General features: G+C 55.7%; 1 protein-coding gene across 4 annotated transcripts; it reads right to left on the bottom strand.

Annotated features, from left to right (window-relative positions):
* Window positions 1–4,330: 4,330 nt before the first annotated feature.
* GRK6 (G protein-coupled receptor kinase 6) lies at window positions 4,331–19,413 on the bottom strand. Of its 4 annotated transcripts, XM_068536445.1 has the most exons (17): window positions 18,883–19,073; window positions 15,097–15,192; window positions 14,047–14,159; window positions 13,850–13,927; window positions 13,392–13,492; window positions 12,964–13,056; window positions 12,795–12,858; window positions 12,521–12,661; window positions 12,045–12,235; window positions 11,208–11,245; window positions 11,027–11,116; window positions 9,817–10,025; window positions 9,589–9,726; window positions 5,557–5,694; window positions 5,340–5,474; window positions 5,224–5,225; window positions 4,331–4,687 (listed from the first exon to the last, which is right to left on the bottom strand). In XM_068536445.1, exons 1-17 carry the CDS (start codon window positions 18,932–18,934, stop codon window positions 4,579–4,581), a joined length of 1,788 nt encoding a protein of 595 aa, XP_068392546.1. In that variant the 5' UTR covers window positions 18,935–19,073; the 3' UTR covers window positions 4,331–4,578. The 4 variants fall into 4 exon arrangements, with proteins under 4 accessions (XP_068392546.1, XP_068392545.1, XP_068392543.1 ...); XM_068536444.1 differs by lacking the exons at window positions 5,224–5,225; window positions 18,883–19,073 and adding an exon at window positions 19,285–19,413; XM_068536442.1 differs by lacking the exon at window positions 5,224–5,225.
* Between the last annotated feature and the right edge of the window lie 3,875 nt (window positions 19,414–23,288).

Genomic DNA, 23,288 nt, shown 5'->3' with positions numbered 1-23,288 from the left:
ATCCTGACAGGCACCGCACACACGCAGTAGGCAGGGGCTGGAGCAGGCAGGCACCCCAATGTGGCTCCAACTCACAAATACATAGCCCACTCCCAACTCACGGCCCTTCCCACTGTGTTCCCAGCGCACACTACCACATGTCCAGTAAGAAGTAGCACAGGGAAAACCTAGTGCTGGATCCATAGCCCTGGCTTTCATGGACCCTGCTCATCCCCAGGGAACAGAGGTGAGCTCTAGTGAGGGCCCCGCTACCTAGGCTGAGTCTGAACCTGACTGTCCATCAGCCTCTTAATTGGGTTCTTTGTTTCCAGTCCAAATTCTCCACCATGCTTAGGGTGGTCTTCCAAAAACATCCTCCACCATCATGTTGGCTGGGACATTTTGGGTTCCAAGTGACAGAACCTCAAAACAAATAGGCTTGAGCTCAAAGGCATTTGGCTCATGTAACTGGGAAGTCCAGGGGTAGATTTTAGCTATGATCACAATTGTGTTCCAGCAATGGAATGAGGCATTTATCTGTTCTCTCCACTCAGTTCTCTTCTGTTTGCATTATTTTCAGGCAAATTTGCCCCCAAATGGTGGTGAGGATGACCCCACAGCTCTAGGCACAAGCCACCCATCCCCAGAGGAACTGAGAACCCCAATTCTTCCCCAAGAGTTCTAGCAACCCCCTAGGCTCTTTTTGGATTCATTTTGGCCAAGTGCCCGTAGGTGATCCAATCCAGGTATGGGGGAAGGGATATGTGTTCAGACACCCAGTATCCGTTACCTTTTCTTTGAGCACCCTGATTTCATTGGGGGACTCATTTCACCCCATTAGTTGCCCCCGATGTACAGTGGGCAGGTTCCCAGCCTGGTCATTTGGATTCCTTGGATCTGGAGCTCAGTGGTGCAGAGACATAAACATGGCTGTAGCATTTTTGCTTCTGGAGGTTGTGCCTTGATGAGCTGCCTCAGTTCTGGTTCTTCCCATCTCAGCTCCTCCATATCCTTTTTTTAAAAAAATTAATTAGTTAATTTTTGGCTGCATTGGGTCTTCGTTGCTGCGCGTGGGCTTTTCTCTAGTTGTGGTGAGTGAGGGCTACTCTTCATTGTGGTGCATGAGCTTCTCATTGCGGTGGCTTCTCTTGCTGCGGAGCATGGGCTCTAGGCTCACGGGCTTCAGTAATTGTGGCACGCGGGCTCAGTAGTTGTAGCTTGCAGGCTCTAGAGCACAGGCTCAGTTGCTCCGCGGCATGTGGGATCTTCCCAGACCAGGGCTCGAATCCGTGTCTCCTGCATTGGCAGGCGGATTCTCAACCACTGCGCAACCAGGGAAGCCCCTCCATATCCCTTTAACACTAAGTTAGCTATAGGACAGCTCTGTCACTTGCAACCAAAGATTCCTAACAGCCCAACCTGGGTCACATGCTCTAGGTATATGTGTATGCAGGGGGTGCAAGCCCAGTCTCATATAAACCAAAAGGACTGAGGGGAGTCTACCCAAAGGAAACATGGGGTGCTTTTGTACATGCTAGGCAGACACCCTGACACAACCACCTAAAAAACCCTTCAGGACTGCCCCACCTTCCAGATGAGACCCCGCATCCTAACACAGCTTTCAAAGCCCAGGATGGCAGAGTCTCACTGACCTCCGCTCCAGCCACTACCCCATGTTCAGCCATCCTAAACCACTAGAGGCTCTAGACCATCCGTCTCCTCCCCTGGGAACATCTGATTCTGTATCCTGGAGGGTACCAACTTGACACCTTTGTGGCAAGGGGCCTCCCCTGTTTGGTGTTGGCCCCCAGTCCCAGCATCATCTCTGCTACAGTGCTGATCACACTGGGTCCCACTGTCCCCACATCTGCTTGCCTACCAGACAGAGCTCGAAGCTGGCAGGGGCCTCATCTCCATCTGGGTCCCCCAGTTCTTACCATAGGGCTGGATGGGGAGGAGGTGAACTTGGGCAAGGCTTGTTAAGAAGTGAATTCTGGGAGTGTTCTCTGCCAAGCATCCACTGTGGTAAGAACTTTAAGGTGGGTTGAACCCTAGCCAAGAAGTTCCTACCTAGCCTAAGGGGAGTCTGGTGGGAGGTCTGGACCCACCCGGCTACCTGGCACTCATTTACCCTCGCACACCTGCCCAGAGCTGGGCTGTGGCCTCTGCACACTAATACCTATCTCTCCCCACCGCCCACAACAGAGCCCGGAGCACCTCAGGCCCCAACCTCTCACCTCCAGCGTCTTCATCTTCAGCTGGCTTCCTCTCCACCCTGCAATGGCTGCTCACCAGCTGGAAGACCTAGGCAAGGCCCTCTCCCTACCCCGTTTCCCTCAAGTCAATAGAAGCAGCGGGGCGCTCTCCACATACCAAGAGCTAGGCCGCCACCAGAGGCCCCTTCGAAGTTGGTACTTGGAACCTTGACTTGTCCTTAAGATAGCCATCAGCCTGACCCCCAGCACCCACATACCCCCAACAGGCAAGAGTCCTGCCAGTGACCCAGGGGCTCAAGGGGGTGACTGGCTACTTAATTGGATTCTCATAGATGCCCGGTGAGGCGATGGGTATCACACCCAGGGTTCCAGACAAGGGAAGGGCCTATGCAAAGGCAGCTTGGCAAGTGGCCAGGCTGGCACTTGAACCCAGAGCTATCCAACTGCAAAGCTCATGTGGCCTCTGTGGCACTGGGTACCCAGCCCAGAGGCAAGGAACAAACACTTATGGTGGTTACAGCGCATCCCTGGGGGGCTGGGGCCACTGGGATGCTACAGACCAGGAACAGATTTGTGAAGTCTGGGACAGACTTGTGGTCAACAGGCTGCCACTCCCAAGTCTCTGCACAGGTGGAATGCTCCCCAACTTCCTCTGTCCCCCAGGTGAATGTCTCCTTCAAGACCTGGCTCAACTGCTACCTTCAGAGAATCCTCCCTGATGGCCACATGGCTGGTCTCCACCCACCTCTGCCACAGCCTAACTTCCAGCATCACCAGTGTCTGTCTCTGCCCAGCCACATTTCCTGCTTCAAAGGCAAAGCAGAGGAATGGCTCTAACACATGTGTACTGGCCCTGGGCAAATCACACAGCAGGTGTCCAGGTTAAGACAGACTGGGCAGGTGTTCCTAACTGGCAGGTGTCCAGGTAAGACAGACTGGGCAGGTGGTCCTAACAGCAGCTCCCACCTTACTCCCCAGGCCGCTCCAAACCCACAAACGGCGGCCAGGCCACCTTGGCCTCGAAAGGGATACTGCCAGCTGAGCCCGTCTCTCCAGCACAGGCCCACACCCTAGTGGTTCCAGAGCCAGACCCATACCTAGTGGGGACCCAAGGCTTCTTCTCTCAGGCCTCAACCTGTTGAGGAGGCTGCTGGGCCCAAAGGCCACCAAAGCCTGGCTGCCTGGAGAGGCTACCCCAAGATTGGCCCTGGGGGCCCTTGGGCCTTGCTGGAAGGGCAGCCCCCACTATCCTCACTTCCAATCCCTTTCCACTTCCAGCACGGCCAGGGAAGCAGGAAGACCCCTGGACCACCAGGGGCAAGAAAGAGGCAGGCAGGGGCAGCTGGCCAGGTTTGTGCTCGGACTGTATTCACACAGAGACATGTGGCAGCTTATATTGGACAAAATGGGTAATAAAACTTGGCTTTAAATATGGAAAAACTGGGACCCTGTAATCCCACGCTACCCTGACACTGGGACCAGGATGGTCATCACAGTCCGGGAAGGGCCAGGGCTGGGGTCCGGGGCGCAGGCCCACAGCCTCGCCTGCCCCCTTCACACACACACACACACACAGACACACACACACACACACACACCCCCCACAGGCACACACAGGGAGGGGTGGATTATTGCTGGGCACATGTGTCTGTTATGAGGGGAGTCTGGAATGTTTGACGGTTGGCCAGGGACACCCCCACCCCTACCCTTCCCCTGGCCTGGGCTGGGGTGCTTCTGCACGAGGTGTCTTCAGGACAGGGCCCAGCACAAGGGACAAGGTGATCTGGGAGCTGGAAGGCAGAGGCAGACCCATCTGGGACAGCCTGGGCAGTGGACTGAGGGGTCCCAGGGTCAGCCCAATCTCTGGTCACACTTTGGCACAGGCCTAGGGGACACAGAGGTCCCAGATCCAGCTCTGACAAGTGCTGAGAAGGGACAGTATTGGGCCCCAGAGGTGGCGGCCTAAGCCCAGGGCGGCAGGGGCAGGCACGAGTCTCACTCGGAGGTCGGCGGTGGCAAGCACAGTGCTGGGGGCCCAGGGGCCTGGCCTGGCCCAACCTCGCCCATCTGAGCTGGGCCTGAGGTGCCTGGAGTGTGGCAGCAGCCCCTGTGCCGGCTCCAAGGTGGGTCTTAAGAACGCTCTGGTTGCTATATACATTCGTACAAAGACATAAATACAGAAAGCCCCGAGCTCCACAGACAAGAGCTGAAGGGACGCACCTTTGTCCCAGGGACAGTCCAGGCCTTGCCAAACTCAGCCAGACCAGGGGCTGAGGGGCAGAGGGCACTGGGGACAGCTCCGGCTGTGTTCCCCAGGCCACAGCTTGAGTGGACAATGGGGAAGACCACTGTGCAAAACTGTAAACAGCGCTCGGAGTAGCTGCTACCGCCAACCGCCCAGCGGGGCCTCAGGCTGGGGGCTAGAGGCGGGTGGGGAGCTCGAGGCGGGCGGGAAGCTCTTCCTCACTGTCGCTGCAGTTCCCACAGCAGTCCTGGAGGGCGGGAAAGACACGGAGGGAGAGAGGCAGAGCGGGCGCAGTTAGCCACCAGGGCTGTCACCTGGGCCGGCCCTGCCAGGGCAGACCAGGAGCTCCGTGCTCCAAGGAGGGGGCTCCCCACGAGGGGCCCAGGGCAGCAGCTCAGGCCAGACATGTGTGGACATCAGTGCAGAGGCTGCTGGCAACAGGCTGAAGTAAGGAGGACCAGGTGGATCCCAGGCTCTGCCAGGGCCCTCTCCCCTGGGGCCGGTGGAGGCAGGGCATGGGGAGACAGATGGCTAAGCAAGGCTAGCAGCTTGCAGGTGCTGGGCACGGAAGCAGTGGGGAGGGGGAGGTAGGGAGCGGGCACCAGACTTCTTTCGCCCACATCTCGCCTCTGCCATGGAAGGGCTGTCTGTGGCTCCCCAAGGCCGGGCAGCAAGGCCAACCCATGGGGAGCCCACACTGCTCACCTCTGGAAAGAGAAAAGAGGCCGTGAGCCCAGCCGGGGGTGGGGGACAGGCGGGAATGAGGCCAGAGACCCTGGGTACCGCTGACACGGCTGGAGGAGGCCTACTCCCCGTGCACGCAGGCACCGGCTCTGCCTCCCACCCACCGTCCCCTGGAGCCAGGCAGGGGACCCAGGCAGGACACTGCTGGGGGTTACCTGGCGACTGAAGAGCCTCTGCAGCAGTCCCTTCTTTGGGGGTGCAGGCGGCTGGCCCTTCCAGTCCAGGTCTGGGGGAACCGAGCCATCCAGCCCGAAGACATTCAGCTCCTGGAAGCACTCGGTCTCCACCATCTGCCGCAGAACAGGCAGCTGTGAGTACTGCCCCCAAGGGTGCCCCTCTGGCGCCCACCTCATCAGCTGGGCAGGCCCCCACCTCGTTCTGCCAGGGGATGGACACACTGCCCGTGGCAAATTTCTGGTAGAAGTCCTGGTCAGTGGCCTCCAGCTCTACACCCTTAACTGTGGAGAACTGTTCGATGTCCAGAACGTCCTTGCAGTAAATGGCCTGGGGCTGGGGGGACAGAGGCAGTGGTTAGACAGGAACACCACACACCCCCCTCCTCGACAGGAGGGCAGCTCAACCCTGAGCTGGGGCTGGGTTTGCCCTGACCCTTGCAGCTTCCTGGTTTGCAGGTGCCCCCAGTGTTCACAGCAGCACTATTTACAATGGCCATGACATGGAAGCAACCTAAGTGTCCATCCACAGATGAATGGGTAAAGAAGATGTGGCATATGTATATAAATAATGTACAGTGGAATATTACTCAGCCATAAAAAAGAATGAAATAATGCCATTTGCAGCAACATGGATGGACACAGAGATTATCATACCAAGTGAAGTAAGTCGTTAAAAGACAAATATATTTAACGTGACATCACTTATATGTGGAATCTAAAAAAATGATACAAATGAACTTATTTACAAAACAGAAACAGACTCACAGACATAGAAAACAAACTCATGGTTATCAAAGAGGAAGGGGGGAGGATAAATAAGGAGTTTGGGATTAGCAGATATATTTTACAATATATAAAATAAACATCACGGTCCTACTGTATAGCGCAGGGAACCATATTCAATTCCTTGTAATAAACTACAATGGAAAAGAATCTGAAAAAGAATACACACATATACACATATATATATATATACACATATACACACAAATATATACACATATATACACCCGTACATATATATATCTGAATCACTTTGCTGTACACCAGAAACTAATACACAACATTGTAAATCTACTATACTTCCAAAACAAAACAAAACACAAATGCCCCATGCACTTCCTGAGCATGGCAGTCCCTTCTCTCTGAGGCCCAAGTTCCCCTCTAAACTGGGGCTCATTATCCCTCACTGCTCACTGCCTGACAAGGCTGCAGAGCCGACCCACGGTGGCCAACCAGCCCCCACAATGCCATACGGAATCAGTAACAGGCACCCCCCTCCACCTGTATACAGCTGTCTACGTGCAACTGGTGAGGGCAGCGCAGACTGAATCTCAGCTGGGTACCCCATGCGGGGGCCTGGAGCTGATAGGTCCTCTGTCCTGGGACGTCCAATGGCATATTCCATCCCCTTCTGTTTCACAGCCAACCAAAGGATTAGAACATTCCTCCCACCTCCCTGCACCCCCAGCCCTCTGCCAGGAGCCCACCTCACTCCAGAAGGCCACTTCTTTTTTCATCGTTCCATTTTTTTCTAAGTCCTACTGTTAAGGATGTCAAAATATCATCATGTAAAATCATACACCTGCTTTTTGGAAAAGTCTGGCAGTTCCCCAAAAGGTTAAACATAGTGTTACCATATGAGCCAGCATTCAACTTCTAGGTGTATGTCCCAGAGAAATGAAAACATGTCCCCACAAAAACTTGTATGTGAATGCTCAAAACAGCATTATTCATCATAGCCCCAAAGTGGAAACAACCCTAATGTCAATCAACTGATGAACAAACAAAATGTGGCATATTCATACAATGGAATATTATTCAGTCATAAAAAAGGAATGCAGGACCAATAAATGCTACAACATCGGTGAACCTTGAAAACATTATGCAAAGTGCAAAAAGCCAGTCACAAAGGACCACATATTATACAATCCCATTAATATGAAATGTCCAGAATAGGCAAATATAGAGAGACATAAAGTAGATTAGTAGGGACTTCCCTGGTGGTGCAGCGGTTAAGAATCTGCCTGCCAATGCAGGGGACACGGGTTCGATCCCTGTTCCGGGAAGATCCCACACGCTGTGGAGCAACTAAGCCCATGCACCACAACTACTGAGCCTGCACTCTAGAGCCCGCGAGCCACAACTACTGAAGCCTGCATGCCTAGAGCCTGTGCTCCGCAACAAGAGAAGCCACCGCAATGAGAAGCCCGTGCCCCGCATGAAGAGTAGCTCCTGCTCGCCGCAACTAGAGAAAGCCCGCGCACAGCAACGAAGACACAATGCAGACACACACACATACAAAAAGTCGATTAGTGGATGCCAAGGGCCAGGGGAGGGGAGAATGGGGAATGACTGCTAATGAGTATGGGGTACTTTGGGGGGAGGGGTGATGAAAATGTTCTAAAATTGATTGCGGTGATGGTCGCACAACCTGACTATGCTAAAAGCCATTTAATTATATCCTTTAAAGGAGTGAGTTGTATGGTATGTGAACTCAATAAAGCTGTTAAAAACTATATCATCATCAAGCACATTTTTCATCTGCTGCTTCTAAAAAAGTTAAATTCCAGGGCACTGATTTTCAAGGTTGATGTGCAGGGAAGGAGGAGTAAACTTGAGTGGCAGGGCCAGCCCTGAGGCAGGCTGCCGGAAGTCAGGCTCTCAGTTCAACTGCCCACAGCAAGGCTAAAACCGTGGGTTGCTGGTGGGACCCACCTACAAGATGCAGTCCTGCAGAGGCAGCAGCCCGCTAGCTGGCCTCCCACTCCCGCTCCTGCTCCCCTGCTCTATGGCCCACACCCCCACCTCATATTCCTGCTCCACATTCCCTGCACATTCTCACGCCAGCCACACTGGCCTCCACTGCTGTTCCACCTCTCAAGGCTGGTCCCTGCACCAGGATCTCAATGCCTGGCTGCTCCTTCTCCCTGGAATGCTCATGCCCCAAACCCTGGTACAGCTCTGTCCTTCACATATTTTAGGCTTCTACTTAACCATCAGCTCCTCAGAGACCATCCTGTCTAGAAATACTCCCACCCCTCCACCACTCCTTTCTCACTGGTTTATTTTTCTGTCTTCTCACTAGAACATGAAGGGAGGACTGGGTCCTGTTGACTCTATTAATTCTGAGGTCTGGCACATATGGGCACTCAGATATTCGTTGAGTGTGTCAACAATCACGTGCATGGTTGACAGCCACCAACCTGGCCTGCCCATCACCTGCCTTCCTCCCCCGTGTTCCTGGTGAACTGTCAATCACAGGTCCCAGTTCTCTTACACATGAGAGGGGGGCAAGCACATGACCTAATATTGGCCAATCAGAACCTTCCTTATGACTTTATACAGAGAAGCCTGAATTCAGTGGGAGAACAGTCAACAGGCTGCAGCAGAGCCGAGAGATGGAGTCCTGACAACACGGTATGAAACCCTGACATTGGCCCTACTCTGGGACTTTCTGGCCAAATGAACCAATAAGCTCCATGTTGGGCGTAAGTTTGAGTTGGGCTTCTGCCACTTAGAATTTGATGACTCAAGGATGTTTCTGCCAGGAGGATGCCTGACCCACTGAGATGCTCAGTAAATGAGTGAGACTCTGCAGAGGGGAGTGTCCTGCTCCCAGACGGGAGGTCAGCATTGCCAGGTGTAGTGGGCAGCAGATGTTTTGCCAGCCCAATGGCCCTTTCCCCTGCTGGCAAGGCATCTTAGTTTTCCTTTGGGAAACCGATCTCCCACCACTGGCAGTGGCTCAAGTGGGTATAGGATCCAGGTGTGGCTGCTGAGGGGCCTCTGGGCAATCAGGCAATGAGCGTCAGCCTCAGGCGTTTTTTTTTCCTTTTAGGACTTCTTTTGAAGTTATTGGGCAAGAGGCACTCTCTGTCTTCCAGGGTGGCTGAGCTGTTAAGATGTAGGCCTGCCACACCCTGGGGACAGCTGCCTGAAAGAGAAGCCTGCACACTGACCAGTAGTGGGGAGAGAGAGGAAGACGGAATTCCTGCAACATTGTTGGAGCCCTGGATCGGGTAGGCCAAAAGCAAGGCCTCTCCCACAGCTTTTCATTTTTCTGAGCCCAGTGAATTCTGTTTTGTTGGTTAACCCACTTGAGTTTTCTAACACTTGCAATGAGGGTGTCCCAACCAATCCTCCAAGAGCCCCCAACCCTTCCCGCCCACCCCTGCCCCCCAGCCAGGGCTTGGCCCTGTCCTCGGCAGGAGTGGGCGGCACTCACATCAGGCTTGAAGGGTGGTTCTAGCATGCCGGCTCCCAACCGCTTGAAGTTCAGCTTCTTGAAGAGGGGGTGCTCCTTCACCTCGCAGGCACCGGCTCCCCCACACCCCAGGCGCTCGGCAGGGTCCTTGCAGAGGAGCTACGGCAAGGCAGGGTGGTCAGGGTAGCCCCGGGAGAGGCGGCCTCAGCCCCAGCCCTGGCCGGTTGGGCCTCCTGCTGCCTGCTGTACCTGGGAACAGAGTGAGCGGGCCTGCGGGGAAAAGTGCTCGGGGTACTCCTCGGGCACCTCCTTTACCAGCCGCTCCACCTCCTCCCGCTTGATCTTCTTTTTTCTCTGCTGGAAGGGTGACTGGCCTGCGATCATCTCGTACAGGAGGCAGCCTAGCGCCCACCAGTCCGGGCTGAATGTGTACCGTTCGTTCTTCACCACCTCTGGGGCTGGGAGGGACAGCACAGGAGTTAAGACGGGGCAGGAGGCGGAATTGAGCCCCGGGGCCCCAGGAATGCCCAGCATGCATGTCAAGGTGGGGTAACCAGCTCAAACACCCACTGGTACCAGCCAGGCAGGCACCATCAGCAGCCCGGTGGGGACTGAGGTGAGTAGGAGAGCACACATCCCATCAAACGGAGGTGCTACGGCCCTGCAGGGGGCCACGTCTTCTGATTTTTCAAGAGAAGTCAGAAATCCGTATTTTTAACATGAAGCTGTCTGGGTTATCAAATGTTGGCGATCAATTCAAATTGTTTGAAAAACAATTTGATTTAAACACAGATGGAGGCCAAATTAGGCCTAGTGTGGCTGCCAGTTTGCAACCTCTAGATTTAATATCAAAGAGAGGAAAGAAGACAGCAACTCATTTGCTGGATACCTACTGCCTGCCAGGACAGGCAGGTAGGGATTTTTGCCTCTACTGCCTCTTTTCATCTTCAAGGCAACCCTGGGGGTAGGTGATGATCACTTTACAGTCAGGGAACGTGAGGCTGGGAGAAGCAGAATGTCTGGCCCGAGGACATATAACAAGGAAGAGGTGGAGCCCATAGCTGGAGCTCTGTCTACTGTGTCACGTGGTCCCAAGGGGAATTTGGGGCCACATCTTGGCCTCCGCCACAGATGGGCACTCCCACTTCTAGCATGGGCAGGACTCGGGAGTGGAGGACCGGGGCCGTGGAAACAGGTATGAGGCTCTTGTCTTTCACTGGTGGCCACCTGTAGGCGCAGCCAGTAGGAGGAGCTCAATGAATATGTAGTGAGTGAACGCTGTGGATTCACAGTGTGTGAGGCCCTGGCTGAGTCCTGGTCTCCTCATCTATAAAAGAAGAACATCAACTCTTTCTATTCCCTGAGGTACAGGAGACTTCCCAACAGAGGTGGTGGGGACTGGGCCCAAGACAGAGAGAGGGCCCAGGAGGCTGGTGGGCCAGGGGGAAGGGAGACTCACCCATGTAGCCCACAGTGCCCACACGGCCTTTGATCGTCTGGCCCTCAGGTACATGCACAGCCAGCCCCAGGTCAGAGATGCGTATGTGACCTGAATGTGGGTGGAGAAGCAGGGAGGCCCGTTAGGCAGGTGGGCCAGACCTCCCCCATGCCTCTCCCACCCTTTGTGGCCCCTCACCCACCGTGGTCATCTAGTAGGATGTTCTCTGGCTTTAGGTCCCTGTGGGGAGAGAAGGGCAGGATCAGAGGCTGCTCAGTTTGCCCAGCAGCCAGACAGGGCCACCCCCTCCTAGATCGCTCACCCCCTGGGATGGGATGTGCAGAAAGGTGTGGGAGCCTTTTGTTGCCAGAGGACTGACAGCCCTGCCTTCCCTGGCAGCAGCCCCAACCTGAGGGAGCAGATGAAGGATCTATGCAGCCAGGACTCCTGGGACTCGCTACGCAAGTGGAAGGCAGTTCCCACTCAGAGGGAAGCCTCCCAGACGTCACCAGCAGATTTGTTCACCCCTAGTGTCAAGGGGCTTCCGCTCTCCCTCCACTCTGGTGGCTGACTCTACTTTTCCATCTGTCAAACGAGGCTACTCATCCATCTCCTCATGGGGCTGTTGTGAGGCTCAAATGAAATCATCACCAGTAACAGTAGTAAGAGGAGCTCTCCACTACCGAGTTCTATGTACTTTACAGCATTATCTCATTCATTCCCTACAACAACCTGAGAGGCAGGAATTATAGTCTTTGCTTCCCAGGAAAGAAAATGGTGTTGTGAGCAGGGAGCTGAGTGGCCAAGGTCACAGAGTGAGAGAGGGGTGACAATGCCGGGATTCACACATGGTCAACCAGACCCCAGAGCCTGGGTTCTGAGCCTCTCAAGTCTGCCTAGTGTGGGTGAGTGTGGAGCCCCCAGCCAGAGCCCAGACAGACTTGTGCCTGCAGTGACAGCCCCAGCACACCAACATCTCTCTGCAGCCTTCACCCAAGCCCAGTTGCGGTCCCTGGCAAGGAGGGCCACACCCCTGCACCTGTACACGATGCGTTCCCGGTGCAGGTCCTCCAGGCCACAGCAGATCTCCGCTGCGTAGAAGACGGCCCGAGCCTCGGGGAAGCCAGCCTGGCCCATGTGGTAGATGTGGAACTTGAGGTCGCCTCCGTTCATCAGCGTCAGCACCAGGCACAGCGCGTCCTTGGTCTCATAGGCGTAGGCCAAGCTCACCTGTGACCAAGAGGGCCCGAGCCCTGAAGCAGGGGCCGTGGGCCACCTGGTAGCGGGGCTGGTGCCAGCCGCCCGAAGAGTCCTTCTTAGTACCACTCCCTGGGGCCCAGCCTGCTCCCTAGGCCAGGTGTCAATTCCCCAAACCCACCCTTCCCAGGCATCTCTGAGGGCAGGGGAGGCAGTCGTGCCCGGAGGGGGCCTGTGGGAGGGAAGAGATCTTAGTCCAGCGAGTGGGGAGAGCAGGCGTGGCCAGGGAAAAGGGAAGGGTCTCCTGTCTGTACTTACTACAAACCTACTGTTCACTTTCTCCAGGATCTGCTTCTCATTGAGGGCCATGGCCTCCCCTTTCCGCTTCTTGATCCGCTTCTTCTCCAGCTTCTTGCAGGCGTACATCTTGCCTGTTGCCCGCACCTGGCAGGCACACACCTGTAGCCAGGGTAGATGGGGCAAATGGGGACCAGCTGTGCCCTTCCTGGGGGTCCAGGGGCTCAAAGGGGGAAGGGGCTTGTCAGGGTCCGCCCTACCCCACCTCTGCTGGGGCTCTGGCCTGGCCACTCACCTCCCCAAAGCCACCTTTGCCCAGGACTCGGTACTGCCTGAAGGTGTTTTTGGTCACTGGCTGCCTGTGGACAAGGGGTTGGGGAGCAAACACTAGCTGATCAGGGGCCTGACGCCCGTGAGAGCCCCCACAACCCGGCCCAGCCCGGCCCAGCCTTCAAGGAGCTCACCTTTCCAGCCACTTCCACTGCAGGAAACGGTTGAAGTAGATGCTGTCGAGGTAGTCGGCAAAAGGGGCCACACTCAGGTACTCGTGGGTCAGCCTATCGAGAAGACCCAGCCCACTGGTCAGCCCCTGACACCCCAAGTTCTTGGCTTGATGGGCCAGGCCCCCTGTTATGTGTATGCTCAGCCTGAAAGGCAGCATCCTCGGCCAACCCTCTTGCTAACCCACCTAGGTGGGAGACATGCATCCCGGCTGAAGCCCAGGATGCTACAGAGAGGGGAGGCAACCTGCCCAAGGTCACAGAGCCGGCGCAAGGCTGGGGTGAGAGGCTGAGCTCCCTCACCACCTGCTGAGCTGTTCACAGCCTTCTGGGTCCACAGAAGCCCCCTCGTCAGGACACGATTCTCAGCCTATGGGCAGGGAGAGGCTTACCGGGTGAGCTCCTGGAAGAGGTCTTTGCAGGGCCCCTGCTCCAGCCGCTGGGCACAGTTAGTCACCAGTTGCCGGGGGACCTCAGGGATGAGGTCGGGACCCTAGGGACAAGCCACAGACAGGTCAGTGCAGGGGCTCCCTTGGCCAGCCACCCACTCCCAGGGCAGAGATGGCAGAGACCTCGGGCCTGTGCTGGGGTGGCTATGGGCCGGTGGTGCGCCAGCCTGCCCAGTTGCTGAACTTGGTTTCTCCTGCTCCCCTTGAGGCAGGGTGAAGCAGAGCTGCTGGCAGGCTGCAGGGCCCAGAGCCCCAGCCCACCCTCCTGGGCTCCATGCCCACAGTGCTGCCTGGTGAGCCTGGAGCAGCTCCAGGGCACACTCTGCCTGAGCTGTGGTCAATCCTCTCCCCATCACTGAGCTCTACCCGCTGCCATCATCCCTCCATCAGTGCTCACTCACCATGTGGCTCAGAAAATTCTGCATTAGCCGCCGCCCACACTCCTTCCGCTTCTCATCAGGGGTCACTTCATACTCAGCCTGCGGGGTGGGAGGCAGAGAAGCTTGGGGTTTGGGTACAGCAACAGGCGTGGGGAGGTGGGGCACATGTGGCCCGGGACCTCTGCCCACCCTTGGGTGTTGGGCTGGGCTGCACTCACCACCCCGTCCAGGAAGGCAATGCAGCGGGTCAGCTCGGGCCTCGTGGCGCAGAACTCTCGGAACAGCAGGTGCCCGATGGGCTGCCGCTCGCACAGGCTGTGGTAGTCACGCTCTGCAGGCAGGGGTGGGAGCTGTTGGATTTCTGGACCTGGAGCCCGCCGGCAGGGCACTCCTGTCCACACCACCAGGCCCGGGGCCCTAACAACAGCTTCCAGCCCTGCAGTATGGCGGCCACTGTCTCCTTTAGAACCCTCACCACAGCACTGAGGTGGCACTACTGTTACTGCCATCATAGCTTGGGACTCCGAGGCCCAGAGAGGATAAGTAAGTAGCCCAAGGTCACACAGCCAGGAGTGTGGCTCCAGAGCCGGGGTCCTCACTTCCGGCCGCGGTCTCCTGGTTCACACCACTTGCACACGTCACAGTTGGGGTTGGGTGTGGTCTGTGAGGTTCCGGCCCGGCTTGGGCCCGGCCCACACCTGCTGCCTGCCTGGCGAAAGTGTGGGAGGAAGCTGTGGCTTCCGGCGAGCTCAAGGCTAGGCCTCCTTCCCAGCGGTGGAAGCAGCCATGGTGTACGCCTAGCCCACGTGCAGGCCTTCAGAGGGGGCCTGGCCCTTCTTGTCAAGGTTTTGCTGGGCACCCACAGGGCCAGTGGGTGGGGCTGAGCACAGGCCTGGGGCTCCCCGGGCAGGCAGTGTGAGGGCTGACTCCAGCCCCCGAAGCACCCTCCGCTCCATCCTGCGAGCCCTGCTCACCCGAGGCTTGGCCCTCCCTTCCGCTGCTTCCCTCAGATCGCCCCCAATCTGACCCCGTCCTCCTCCCCACGCCTACCCCAACCACCCGCTGCTGTCTTGTGTGCTCTCTGCCCTCCACCCAGCCCAAGCCCAGGAACTGAAACTGGGTTGGTGGTGCGGCCTCAATTTCTCTGCTCCCCAAAACCCCCAACCCTGCCCCTCCACCCTGAGGCAAGGTCTCGGGGGAGGCCTCCTTGGCACCAGCGGGACCCTCTCACCTCTCCACCCAACACCCCGTCTCTACCCAGGCCTCACCAAGGCTGAGCCGCAGCTCTTCGCACTGGCTGATATGAGGGAACTGCAGCATCTGACGCCATTTCTTGCTTTTGCCTTTGCGATTCCCGCCACCACCTGTGGAAGCAAACAGGTGCTGGGTCTCGAGTCCCACCACTGCCGTGCCTCCCCTCCACCCTCAGTGCAGTCCAGAGGCCTTCAGGGCCCAGCCTAGGCCCAGTCCACTCTGGGAGGCACCTCGGTCCTTCCTTCCGCATGCTGCAACATGCCCTCGCTGGGTTCCAGGACACACATGGGCCCCTAGGCCCTCCTGCTAGGGGTTTCTGGGCTGGAAGAGCCAAGAGGGGCATGAGGCCAGGCCACTGGGGGAGAGTGGGGTTTCCAGGTAGCTTTGGCAGGCCTCAGCTTCTTCCTACCAGGTAGGAGTTTCCCAGGTGAAGAAAGAGAAGGACACGATAGTGGTGGGAACTGTGTAAGTCAAGGCCCAGAAGGGAGATGTTCCAGGACATGTGGGACATGCCTGAGAGATGCCAGAGGCAGAGGGCAGCCTGGGTCACCAGGTAGGCTCCAGGCCCCTATTACGGGGCCCTGCATCAGAGCTATCAGAGATGCAAACAAAGTGGTGGCAGGAGGGTTGGCACTCAGGATCCCTACTCCTGCTTTCCTGGTCCTGCTACCTGCCTCATTTTACCTAGTTGATCCCTCATCTGTAGCTGCTGAGACCAGGGTAGCAGCTCAAATGCCTACAGAGCCAGACAGGTACAGTAAATGTGGGCCAGATGGTAGACAACAGGGAGTGGTGAGGAGTGTGGGAACTGGACCCGAGGTGCTGCTTCGAACAGGGGCAGCTGCAGCACAACCACGGCTGACTGCTTGATTGTTACTAGGCAGGAATGCTGGCCCAGTGTGGCCAGCTCTTCTGACTTTTCAAAATCAGCTGAGACTCTGAACTGTTATATGAAATATTGGTTCCTATATTTTAAAAAACCCACTGCAGCCCAATAAATAAAACATGTTAGAGATCTAGCTAGATGTGGCCTGTGGGCCATGAGGTTGAAAATGGTGGAAGGAGCCTGAGTCTTGGAATCTTACAGACCTGGGTTTGAATCTCCACTTTACACTTCAGGCCCATCACTTGCTCTCTAGGAACCTCAATTTCTCCATGTGTACTTCAGGTCCAGAGCCATCTCCAGAGGTATTGTGATGGTGACCAGGAGAGTCTGTGTCCAGTACCCAGTAGAGCTGTGGCAAGAGGTGGGTCCCAGCTCCAACAACTCAATGGCAACCTCAGGCCACCACTATCCCTTGCCTGGCCTCAGTTTCCGCTATGGTTTACCCAGCCTTGTTTCCATCTGGCCTGACTGAAGGCAGGTGGTGCAGGAGGAGCCACCATCTAGGGAGAGGGCAAGGCTGGGTCCTCCAATAGGCTCCCTGACCTAAGCTGCCTGGAAGAGGAAGTGTTGTAGGGTACCCATTGGGAAACCTGCTAGCAGCCCTCCTGCAGCCTGCACCCAGCATACCCCACAGTCATTGCTCCACTGTGAGTGAGCAACAGACCCCCACCCCCCAACCCAGGGCAAGGCCTCCCCAGAAGGGGAACTCCTCCCCCACATCTCCATCCGCCTGCTACCCCCATCACTTACTTCCTCCTCTCCCTCCTCCCAGCCACATCAAGGCAGCAGCAGAGTCACATGCAAATATCCTGTCCTGGAACTGCCACCAGAGTCAGTGGGGCTCCTCCCCACCCCAGCCTGGTCCCCTCCCCGTGCCTCTGGGGGCCTGGGAAAGGAAGGAGGACTAAGTGAGGGTTCACACCCCCAGTGTTGTCCCACTTCATCCTCATAGCAATTCTGCCAGACCTGGCCCAATTTTATGAGAAAACCGAGGCCCTGAAATGAGGAGTCAATTGGTCCAAGATTACGAAGACTGGAGGTCCCAGAGGCAGGATTCGAACCCAGCTCCCTAGGACCACAACCCAAGCTCTTCTCCCACCCCAAACACGCCTGGCATCAGGTGTCAATTGAATACATGCAATCCCAAATCACTCAGGGCCTCAGATCACTTGGGAAGCTGGCAAAGGCCCAGGGTCCAAGCTGTCAGCCAGCTCATGAAGGGATTCCAATGCACTCAATCTACAGACCAGGGTTCAGAACTCAGTGACAACTGGGATTTCCTTTAGTTTTCAGGTCCCACCCTCAACCATCCCACAAAAAGAGTTACTGAAGTTCAGAGAGAAGAGATTGTCTAGAGCCACCCAGGTGAGAGGGACAGAGCCAGGTTGGAGTAAGGATTCTCCAGTGAAGGCATTGGTCTCAGTCTAGCCATAACCCCCTATGCCTCACCCATGGCCTGAGGAAGCCTACCAGAAGGTGCCCACACTCTCTGGTCAGGCAAGGCAGTGTTCTCAGCAGGCCTGAGGCCTGAACTGGCTACAGCCCTAGGGAGGGAGGCCTGGCCAGGCTCTCCCCACCCCTCCTCCCTGGATGGCTGGATGACGAGGCAGAACAGAATCGGCAGATGCCCCCAGAGGCTGGGAGGAAGGCCTAGCCCCAGGACTCGATAACGGACAGGAGATAAGGAAGGCTCTGGGCACTGAGGACCCAGACTGCCATGCCCCTTTCCAGGCAGCACTTCCCCAGGGTCAACATGCACTGGGCAGGCAGGGGGCACCAGATGCTGTGCCAGCTGGGGGTTCCTCTGGGTTTCCTACAGACTGCATTGGGGACATCCTGTGTCCTAGGCATGAGTCAACCAGTCTCACTGTGTGTCCTGAGGGCTAGTCACTGATCTAAGCCTCAGTTTCCCACCTGTAAAATAGGTCAGAAAGGCAAAGCAGATGTCTTTTTCAGCCTGAAAGCCCAGCAAAGAGCCCTGACCTCCCTGCCCTAGAGTTCCAAAAAGAAGTGTCTTCTTCTCTGCTGGTCCCTGGCACCCTGGACACGACAGGGCACAGAGTAGGTGTTCGGTGATTATGTTACTGAGGTGAACAGTGGCAGGTGAGGGGCAGACTGACCACAAGGCAATGAGGACCAAGTCTGGTCCCTATGCATCCCCAGGACCCTCATAGAGGAGGTGCCTGGTAATGTCTGAGGAGCTCAGCAACACTAGGTTCACAAGACAGGCTCCCTCTGCCAGGCCTTGCACTTAACAGTCCTACCAGCCTGGCATGCCTCCCTTCCTTCAAAACTCAGCTTCCAGTTTTTTCTGTGCCCATATGCCCCACTAGTCCCGAGGGCAAAAACTGTGACCCATTCACCTCTGTCCCCAGTGTCCTGAGGCACCGAGCAAGTGGCAGTCATGCTGGTAGCATATATGACCAGCAGTTTCCCCACCTCGCATAGGCTGTGCTACGGCAGAGCCTCGGTTAATTTATTTTCCAAACCTTTTACCCTGCACCAACTTTGTGCCGGCCCAGGCTGGGCGCCGGAGTCTGGGCCCGGGCACGTGGGGTGTGGGCTGCCCCTTCCCCTTCCTGGGGCATCTTCTTACCTCTCACCTGGGAGAGGGCTCAGAGAGGCTCTCCAAGGGCTGGGGTCCCACCCTTCCCTCTTCCTTCCTCTCTCCTTCTCTCACCCCCTCACCACGACCCCACCCCCCCTCCGCGCGGGCGGCAGCCTGACCCCCACCCCTTGCTGGGCTCCAGCTCCCGGGGGGCAGGTGCGGAGGAAGAGGACCACAGGCCGGAAGGGCTCGTGTCTGCGCGAGGTGCGGGGCACGGAGCGAGCTGCCCTAGGGGATGGGGCGGCTGAAGCGCCCGGTCGAGCTCTGAGGCCGCGCGCCCGCGTTCTCTGCACCCAACAGCCTCACCTTCCCGGGCCTTGAGTAGCACCGTGTTCGCTACGATGTTCTCGAGCTCCATGGGCTGCGGCGCCGCCGGGCCCGCCGGGCCGCGCCACCGGCCGGGATTGCTCGAGGGAGCCGGGGCCGGATGGCGATCGGCGCGGCTCGGCTCGGCTCGCAGTGACCGCGCCGCGGCCTCCCGGGCCTCACCGGCCGCCGCCGCCCGCCGAGCACTCTGCGCCCCCTCCCGGGGGCCACCCCGGCGCCGGCACGCCCCGCCCCGGCCCGCCCTCTGTTTACTTTACTCGGCCAATAACCGGGCGAGCGCTCGCCGCGCCGTCTTCCCATTAGATAGCCTCTTCATCATCCCCCGCCCCCAGAGCCAGGAATTCGTTCAAAGGAACAGGGGGGCGGGACTTAAAACGTCACCTCTTCCTGGTTGGTCTGCGGTGGGGTTCAGCCCCTACGTTCGAATTTCTGGGCCTTCGTAGGATACCAAACTGCCAATTAGGGCCGAGCCCTCCGCTGGGACAAAGGAGGTGGGTCCTCTGGGTCACGCCCCGGATCCTGGGTATTTTATTGGATGAAGGAAGCGTCAGTCATTCTCAGCTTTGCACTCTGATTGGGCCATTAGATGTGGGTGTGGGCCAGGTCCTTTTGGCTCGCCTTGGCTTGTCCAGGGTTTGTAGGGGATGCGTTTGGTATCCTGGGTCTCCTGCAGGCCGGCCTCAAGCAAGTTCGGGCCGTGTATCCGGCCGTATTCCTTTGGGCCGGCCCATCCTGGAGGGCGCACATCGTTAGCAGGGAGAGGCCCACAGGAGGGTGCCGGCTTCCCGAGCTGCTCCCAGGCCTCCAGGCCGGCCACCGCGGACGCCCCAGCCCCGCCCCGCCCCGCCCCCACGGCCGGATGTTGTGATTTCTCTCCACCCACACGGCCTTGTCCGCCCTCGGCCTCTGCTGCCTTATAAGGCAGCGATACCACCCCAAGACGTAGGGAATGAGCTCACACCCATTATACAGGTGGGGAGCTGAGGTCCAGTGGAGGGCTGCAGGCCTAAGACTAGGGAGAAAACAAGGCCGAAATTTTACAGCTAATCAACACCTTCTAGCTCAACATCCTACTCCCTCCACCCTCACTTCACACACCAGGAAACGGAGGCTTGCCCAAACTTGCGGATAAGGCAGAGCCCGATTCAACTAGGCTTCTCTGATTCCTATCCATTCATTCATCCAAAAATACAGAGCATGCACTTTGTGCCAGGCACTGGGCCAGGTGCTAGGGAATACAGTGGTGCCAGCAAGATTGTCAATCTCTCTGCCTACCTGCTAGAAGGGGGATAAATATGGTAATCCTATGAGTAAACAAATAAATGGGATGGTCTAAGGGAGTGACAAGTGCTATTGAGACATTAAGACAAAATAGGGGAAATGGTCTCAGGGTGTGACATTTGAGCAGATCCAACCACACAAAGATCTAGGGGAACAGAGTTTCAAGCAGAGGCAACAGCAGGTGCAAAGCTTTGAGCCTAGAGTAAGTTTGGTATGTTCAAGGAACAGGAAGAAGGCCTGTGTAGCTTCAGGGCCCAAAAGTCTGAGATGAGTTGAAGGCGCAGGGATTCTAGGTAGATCCTGAAAGGCTTTGTAAACCACGGAGAGGAGTTTGTTTTTCTTAAATGAAATGTGGAGCCTTTGAAAGGATGATTTATACTTTTATTTTATTTTTAGGCCACGTGGCATGTGGGATCTTAGTTCCCTGACCAGGGATTGAACCCGCACCCCCTGCATTGGGAGCACGGAGTCTTAACCACTGGACCACCAGGGAAGTTCCTGACTTACACTTTTAAAAGATCACTCTAGCTAGTAGACTTTCAGGGGGCCAAGAGTGGAAGCAGAGTGAGCAGTTGGGAGCCTACTGAATTGCAGGAGAGAGAGGATGGTTGCTTGGACTGAGAAAGTGGCAGTGGAGATGGAGAAAAGTGCATGGATCTAGGATACTTTGGGGAATAAAGAAAAGTACTTTGAAGGAAGGAAACCCAGTGGCCAGTAGGACAAAGGGCAGGTACCTCACCCAGTGAAGGGTGTTGTGTCTAAGTGAGACCTGAGAGTTAAGTGAGAATGTGCAGGTTTCAGAGGTAACTGGAGTGGGAGGGAAAGAGCCTCTGGATAGAGGGCCAACACATGTTCAGAGTTCTGTAGAGGAAGGTGGTTAAGGGCTCATGCATTTGGCACCTGAGGGCAGAGCATTGAACTAGAGTTTCAGGTACACATTGGGGTGTGCATGGGGAGGCCTTGAAGAGGCCTGGATCAGGGAGGTCCTTGGAAGCTAGGTAAGGAGTCTGGACTTCATTTTGAGAGTAGTGGGGAGCTGTCCAGGGTGTGCTAAACCAGGGAGTAGTTTGATCATATTTGCTGACTCAGCCACACTGTGCTATGGGTGGGGTGAAGGGTGGGGAGAGAGGGGCTTAGGCTGACTTGTAAACACTGATTGTTTTGATGCCCAGCATCTGAACACCCCTCCCCTTTGGGAGGAAACCTATAAAATGCAGAGGCAGGCCCTGCTTTCCACTAGGGAAATCAGGAGGCAGAATTTCCTCTCTAAGGTCCCTGGTACCTGGAGCATTTCCAATGTTTGCAAGCAGGTCTTTGAAATCCAAAGCAAATGATTAACATAAGACATCAGAGGACCATTTAGGGTTCATTATGGTGGCAGTGGAAGAAGAGGGGGAGGTGGTCGAGCCAGGCCCTTCCTGGGGTAGGGGAATTCAGCAAGCACCCAAGAGCATCCAATCAGTTCCTTGTCTGCCTAAGTTACCCAGAATCGGCTTCATTGTTTAGAGCCAAGTATCCTGAGTAAGACAGGTGGGAGACCCTTTTAAGAGGAATCATTGGAGAGAGGAATGATGCACTGTGCTGGGGCGGTGGCCAGTGGGTGCAGACAAGTGGCCAGGTTGAGAGCTATCATAGAGCTCAAATGAATAAGACTTGGTGATTGATATGGGGTGAGGAGGGGATGGTATCACACACATCTCTTGGGTTCTGACTCTTCAACCTGTTCTCTAGCTATGACCAAAGTGATCCTTTTTAAAAGGGAAGTCTGGGGACTTCCCTGTTGGCACAGTGGTTAAGAATCCGCCTGCCAATGCAGGGGACACGGGTTCAAGCCCTGCTCCGGGAAGATCCCACATGCCGCGGAGCAACTAAGCCCGTGTGCCACAACTACTGAGCCTGCGCTCTAGAGCCTGCAAGCCACAACTACTGAGCCCGCGTGCCACAACTACTGAAGCCCACGTGCCTAGAGCCCGTGCTCCGCAACAAGAGAAGCCACTGCAATGAGAAGCCCCTGCGTGCACTGCAACGAAGAGCAGCCCCCACTCGCTGCAACTAGAGAAAGCCCGCCTGCAGCAACGAAGACCCAACACAGCCAAAAATAAATAAATAAATATTTAAAAAAAAAAAAAAAAAAAAAAAGGGAAGTCTGCCACCATTCGTCTGACATATGCACTTCTAGGGTTTATCCTACAAATATAATTGCACTCAAGCAAAATAAGAAATGAATATTCAAGGTTGCTCACTGCAGCATTGTCCAAAAACACCAAATGTACTAATTGTCCTTAATAGGGACTAGTTAAGTAAAATTTGGTCCTTTCCTGTACAGGAATACTATGTAGCTTTAAAAAAAAAGACTGTGGGGGTGCTCTTCATGTACTGATATAAACAATCTCCAAGATATATTGTTAAATAAAAAAAGCGGGACTTCTCTGGTGGTCCAGTGGCTAAGACTCTGTGCTCCCAATGCAGGGGGCCTGGGTTCAATCCCTGGTCAGGGAACTAGATCCTGCATGCCTCAACTAAAAGATCCTGCATGCCGCAACTAACACCTGGCGCAGCCAAATAAATAAATTAAATAAATATTTAAAAAATCTTAAAAAAATTGAAAAAAGCAAAGTGCAGAACAGTGGGTAAGATTTGCTAGTAGTTGTATACAAGAGGTCAGGATAGGCTAGGTTATGCTGCAGTAACAAACAATCCCCAAGTTTCAGTGACTTAAAGCAACAAAAGTTTATTTCTCAGGTACACCCTGTGTCCAGTGCAGGTTGTTGGGAAGTGAGGAGGCTCCACTAGGAGTAGTCACTCAGGGACCCAGGACACTAGGGCCTCCCTGTCAATCTGCGCTTCTGCAATGTCAGGCAGTAAAAGGAAATGTGGGGAATCATATGATGGCCCTTAAAGCTTGCATCTGAAAGTGACACAAGTCACTTCTGCTCACATTTCATTGGTTAAGGCAACCACATGGCCACAACTAAGTTGAGAGGGGTGTGGAAGTCCAACACTACTGTGGGAGATCGTACTTTCTGAAGATGAGTGTAGCAATACACTCCCATCCCACAGGCATTTCTGCGGTGTGACCTTGCCACCCACACAGCAAGAGGTGG

This window comes from Eschrichtius robustus, chromosome 2 (assembly GCF_028021215.1).
Source record: "Eschrichtius robustus isolate mEscRob2 chromosome 2, mEscRob2.pri, whole genome shotgun sequence".
NCBI lineage: Eukaryota > Metazoa > Chordata > Mammalia > Artiodactyla > Eschrichtiidae > Eschrichtius > Eschrichtius robustus.
This window is presented reverse-complemented; position numbering and strand designations above follow the sequence as displayed.

Coding starts and splice junctions, on each gene's coding strand:
- GRK6 (XM_068536445.1), bottom strand. CDS start 18,934: ATGGAGCTCGAGAACATCGTAGCGAACACGGTGCTACTCAAGGCCCGG. Junction 11,117..11,207: donor CATCCTACTAGATGACCACG/GTGGGTGAGGGG, acceptor ACCCACATTCAG/GTCACATACGCATCTCTGAC. Junction 10,026..11,026: donor GGGCACTGTGGGCTACATGG/GTGAGTCTCCCT, acceptor TGTCCCTCCCAG/CCCCAGAGGTGGTGAAGAAC.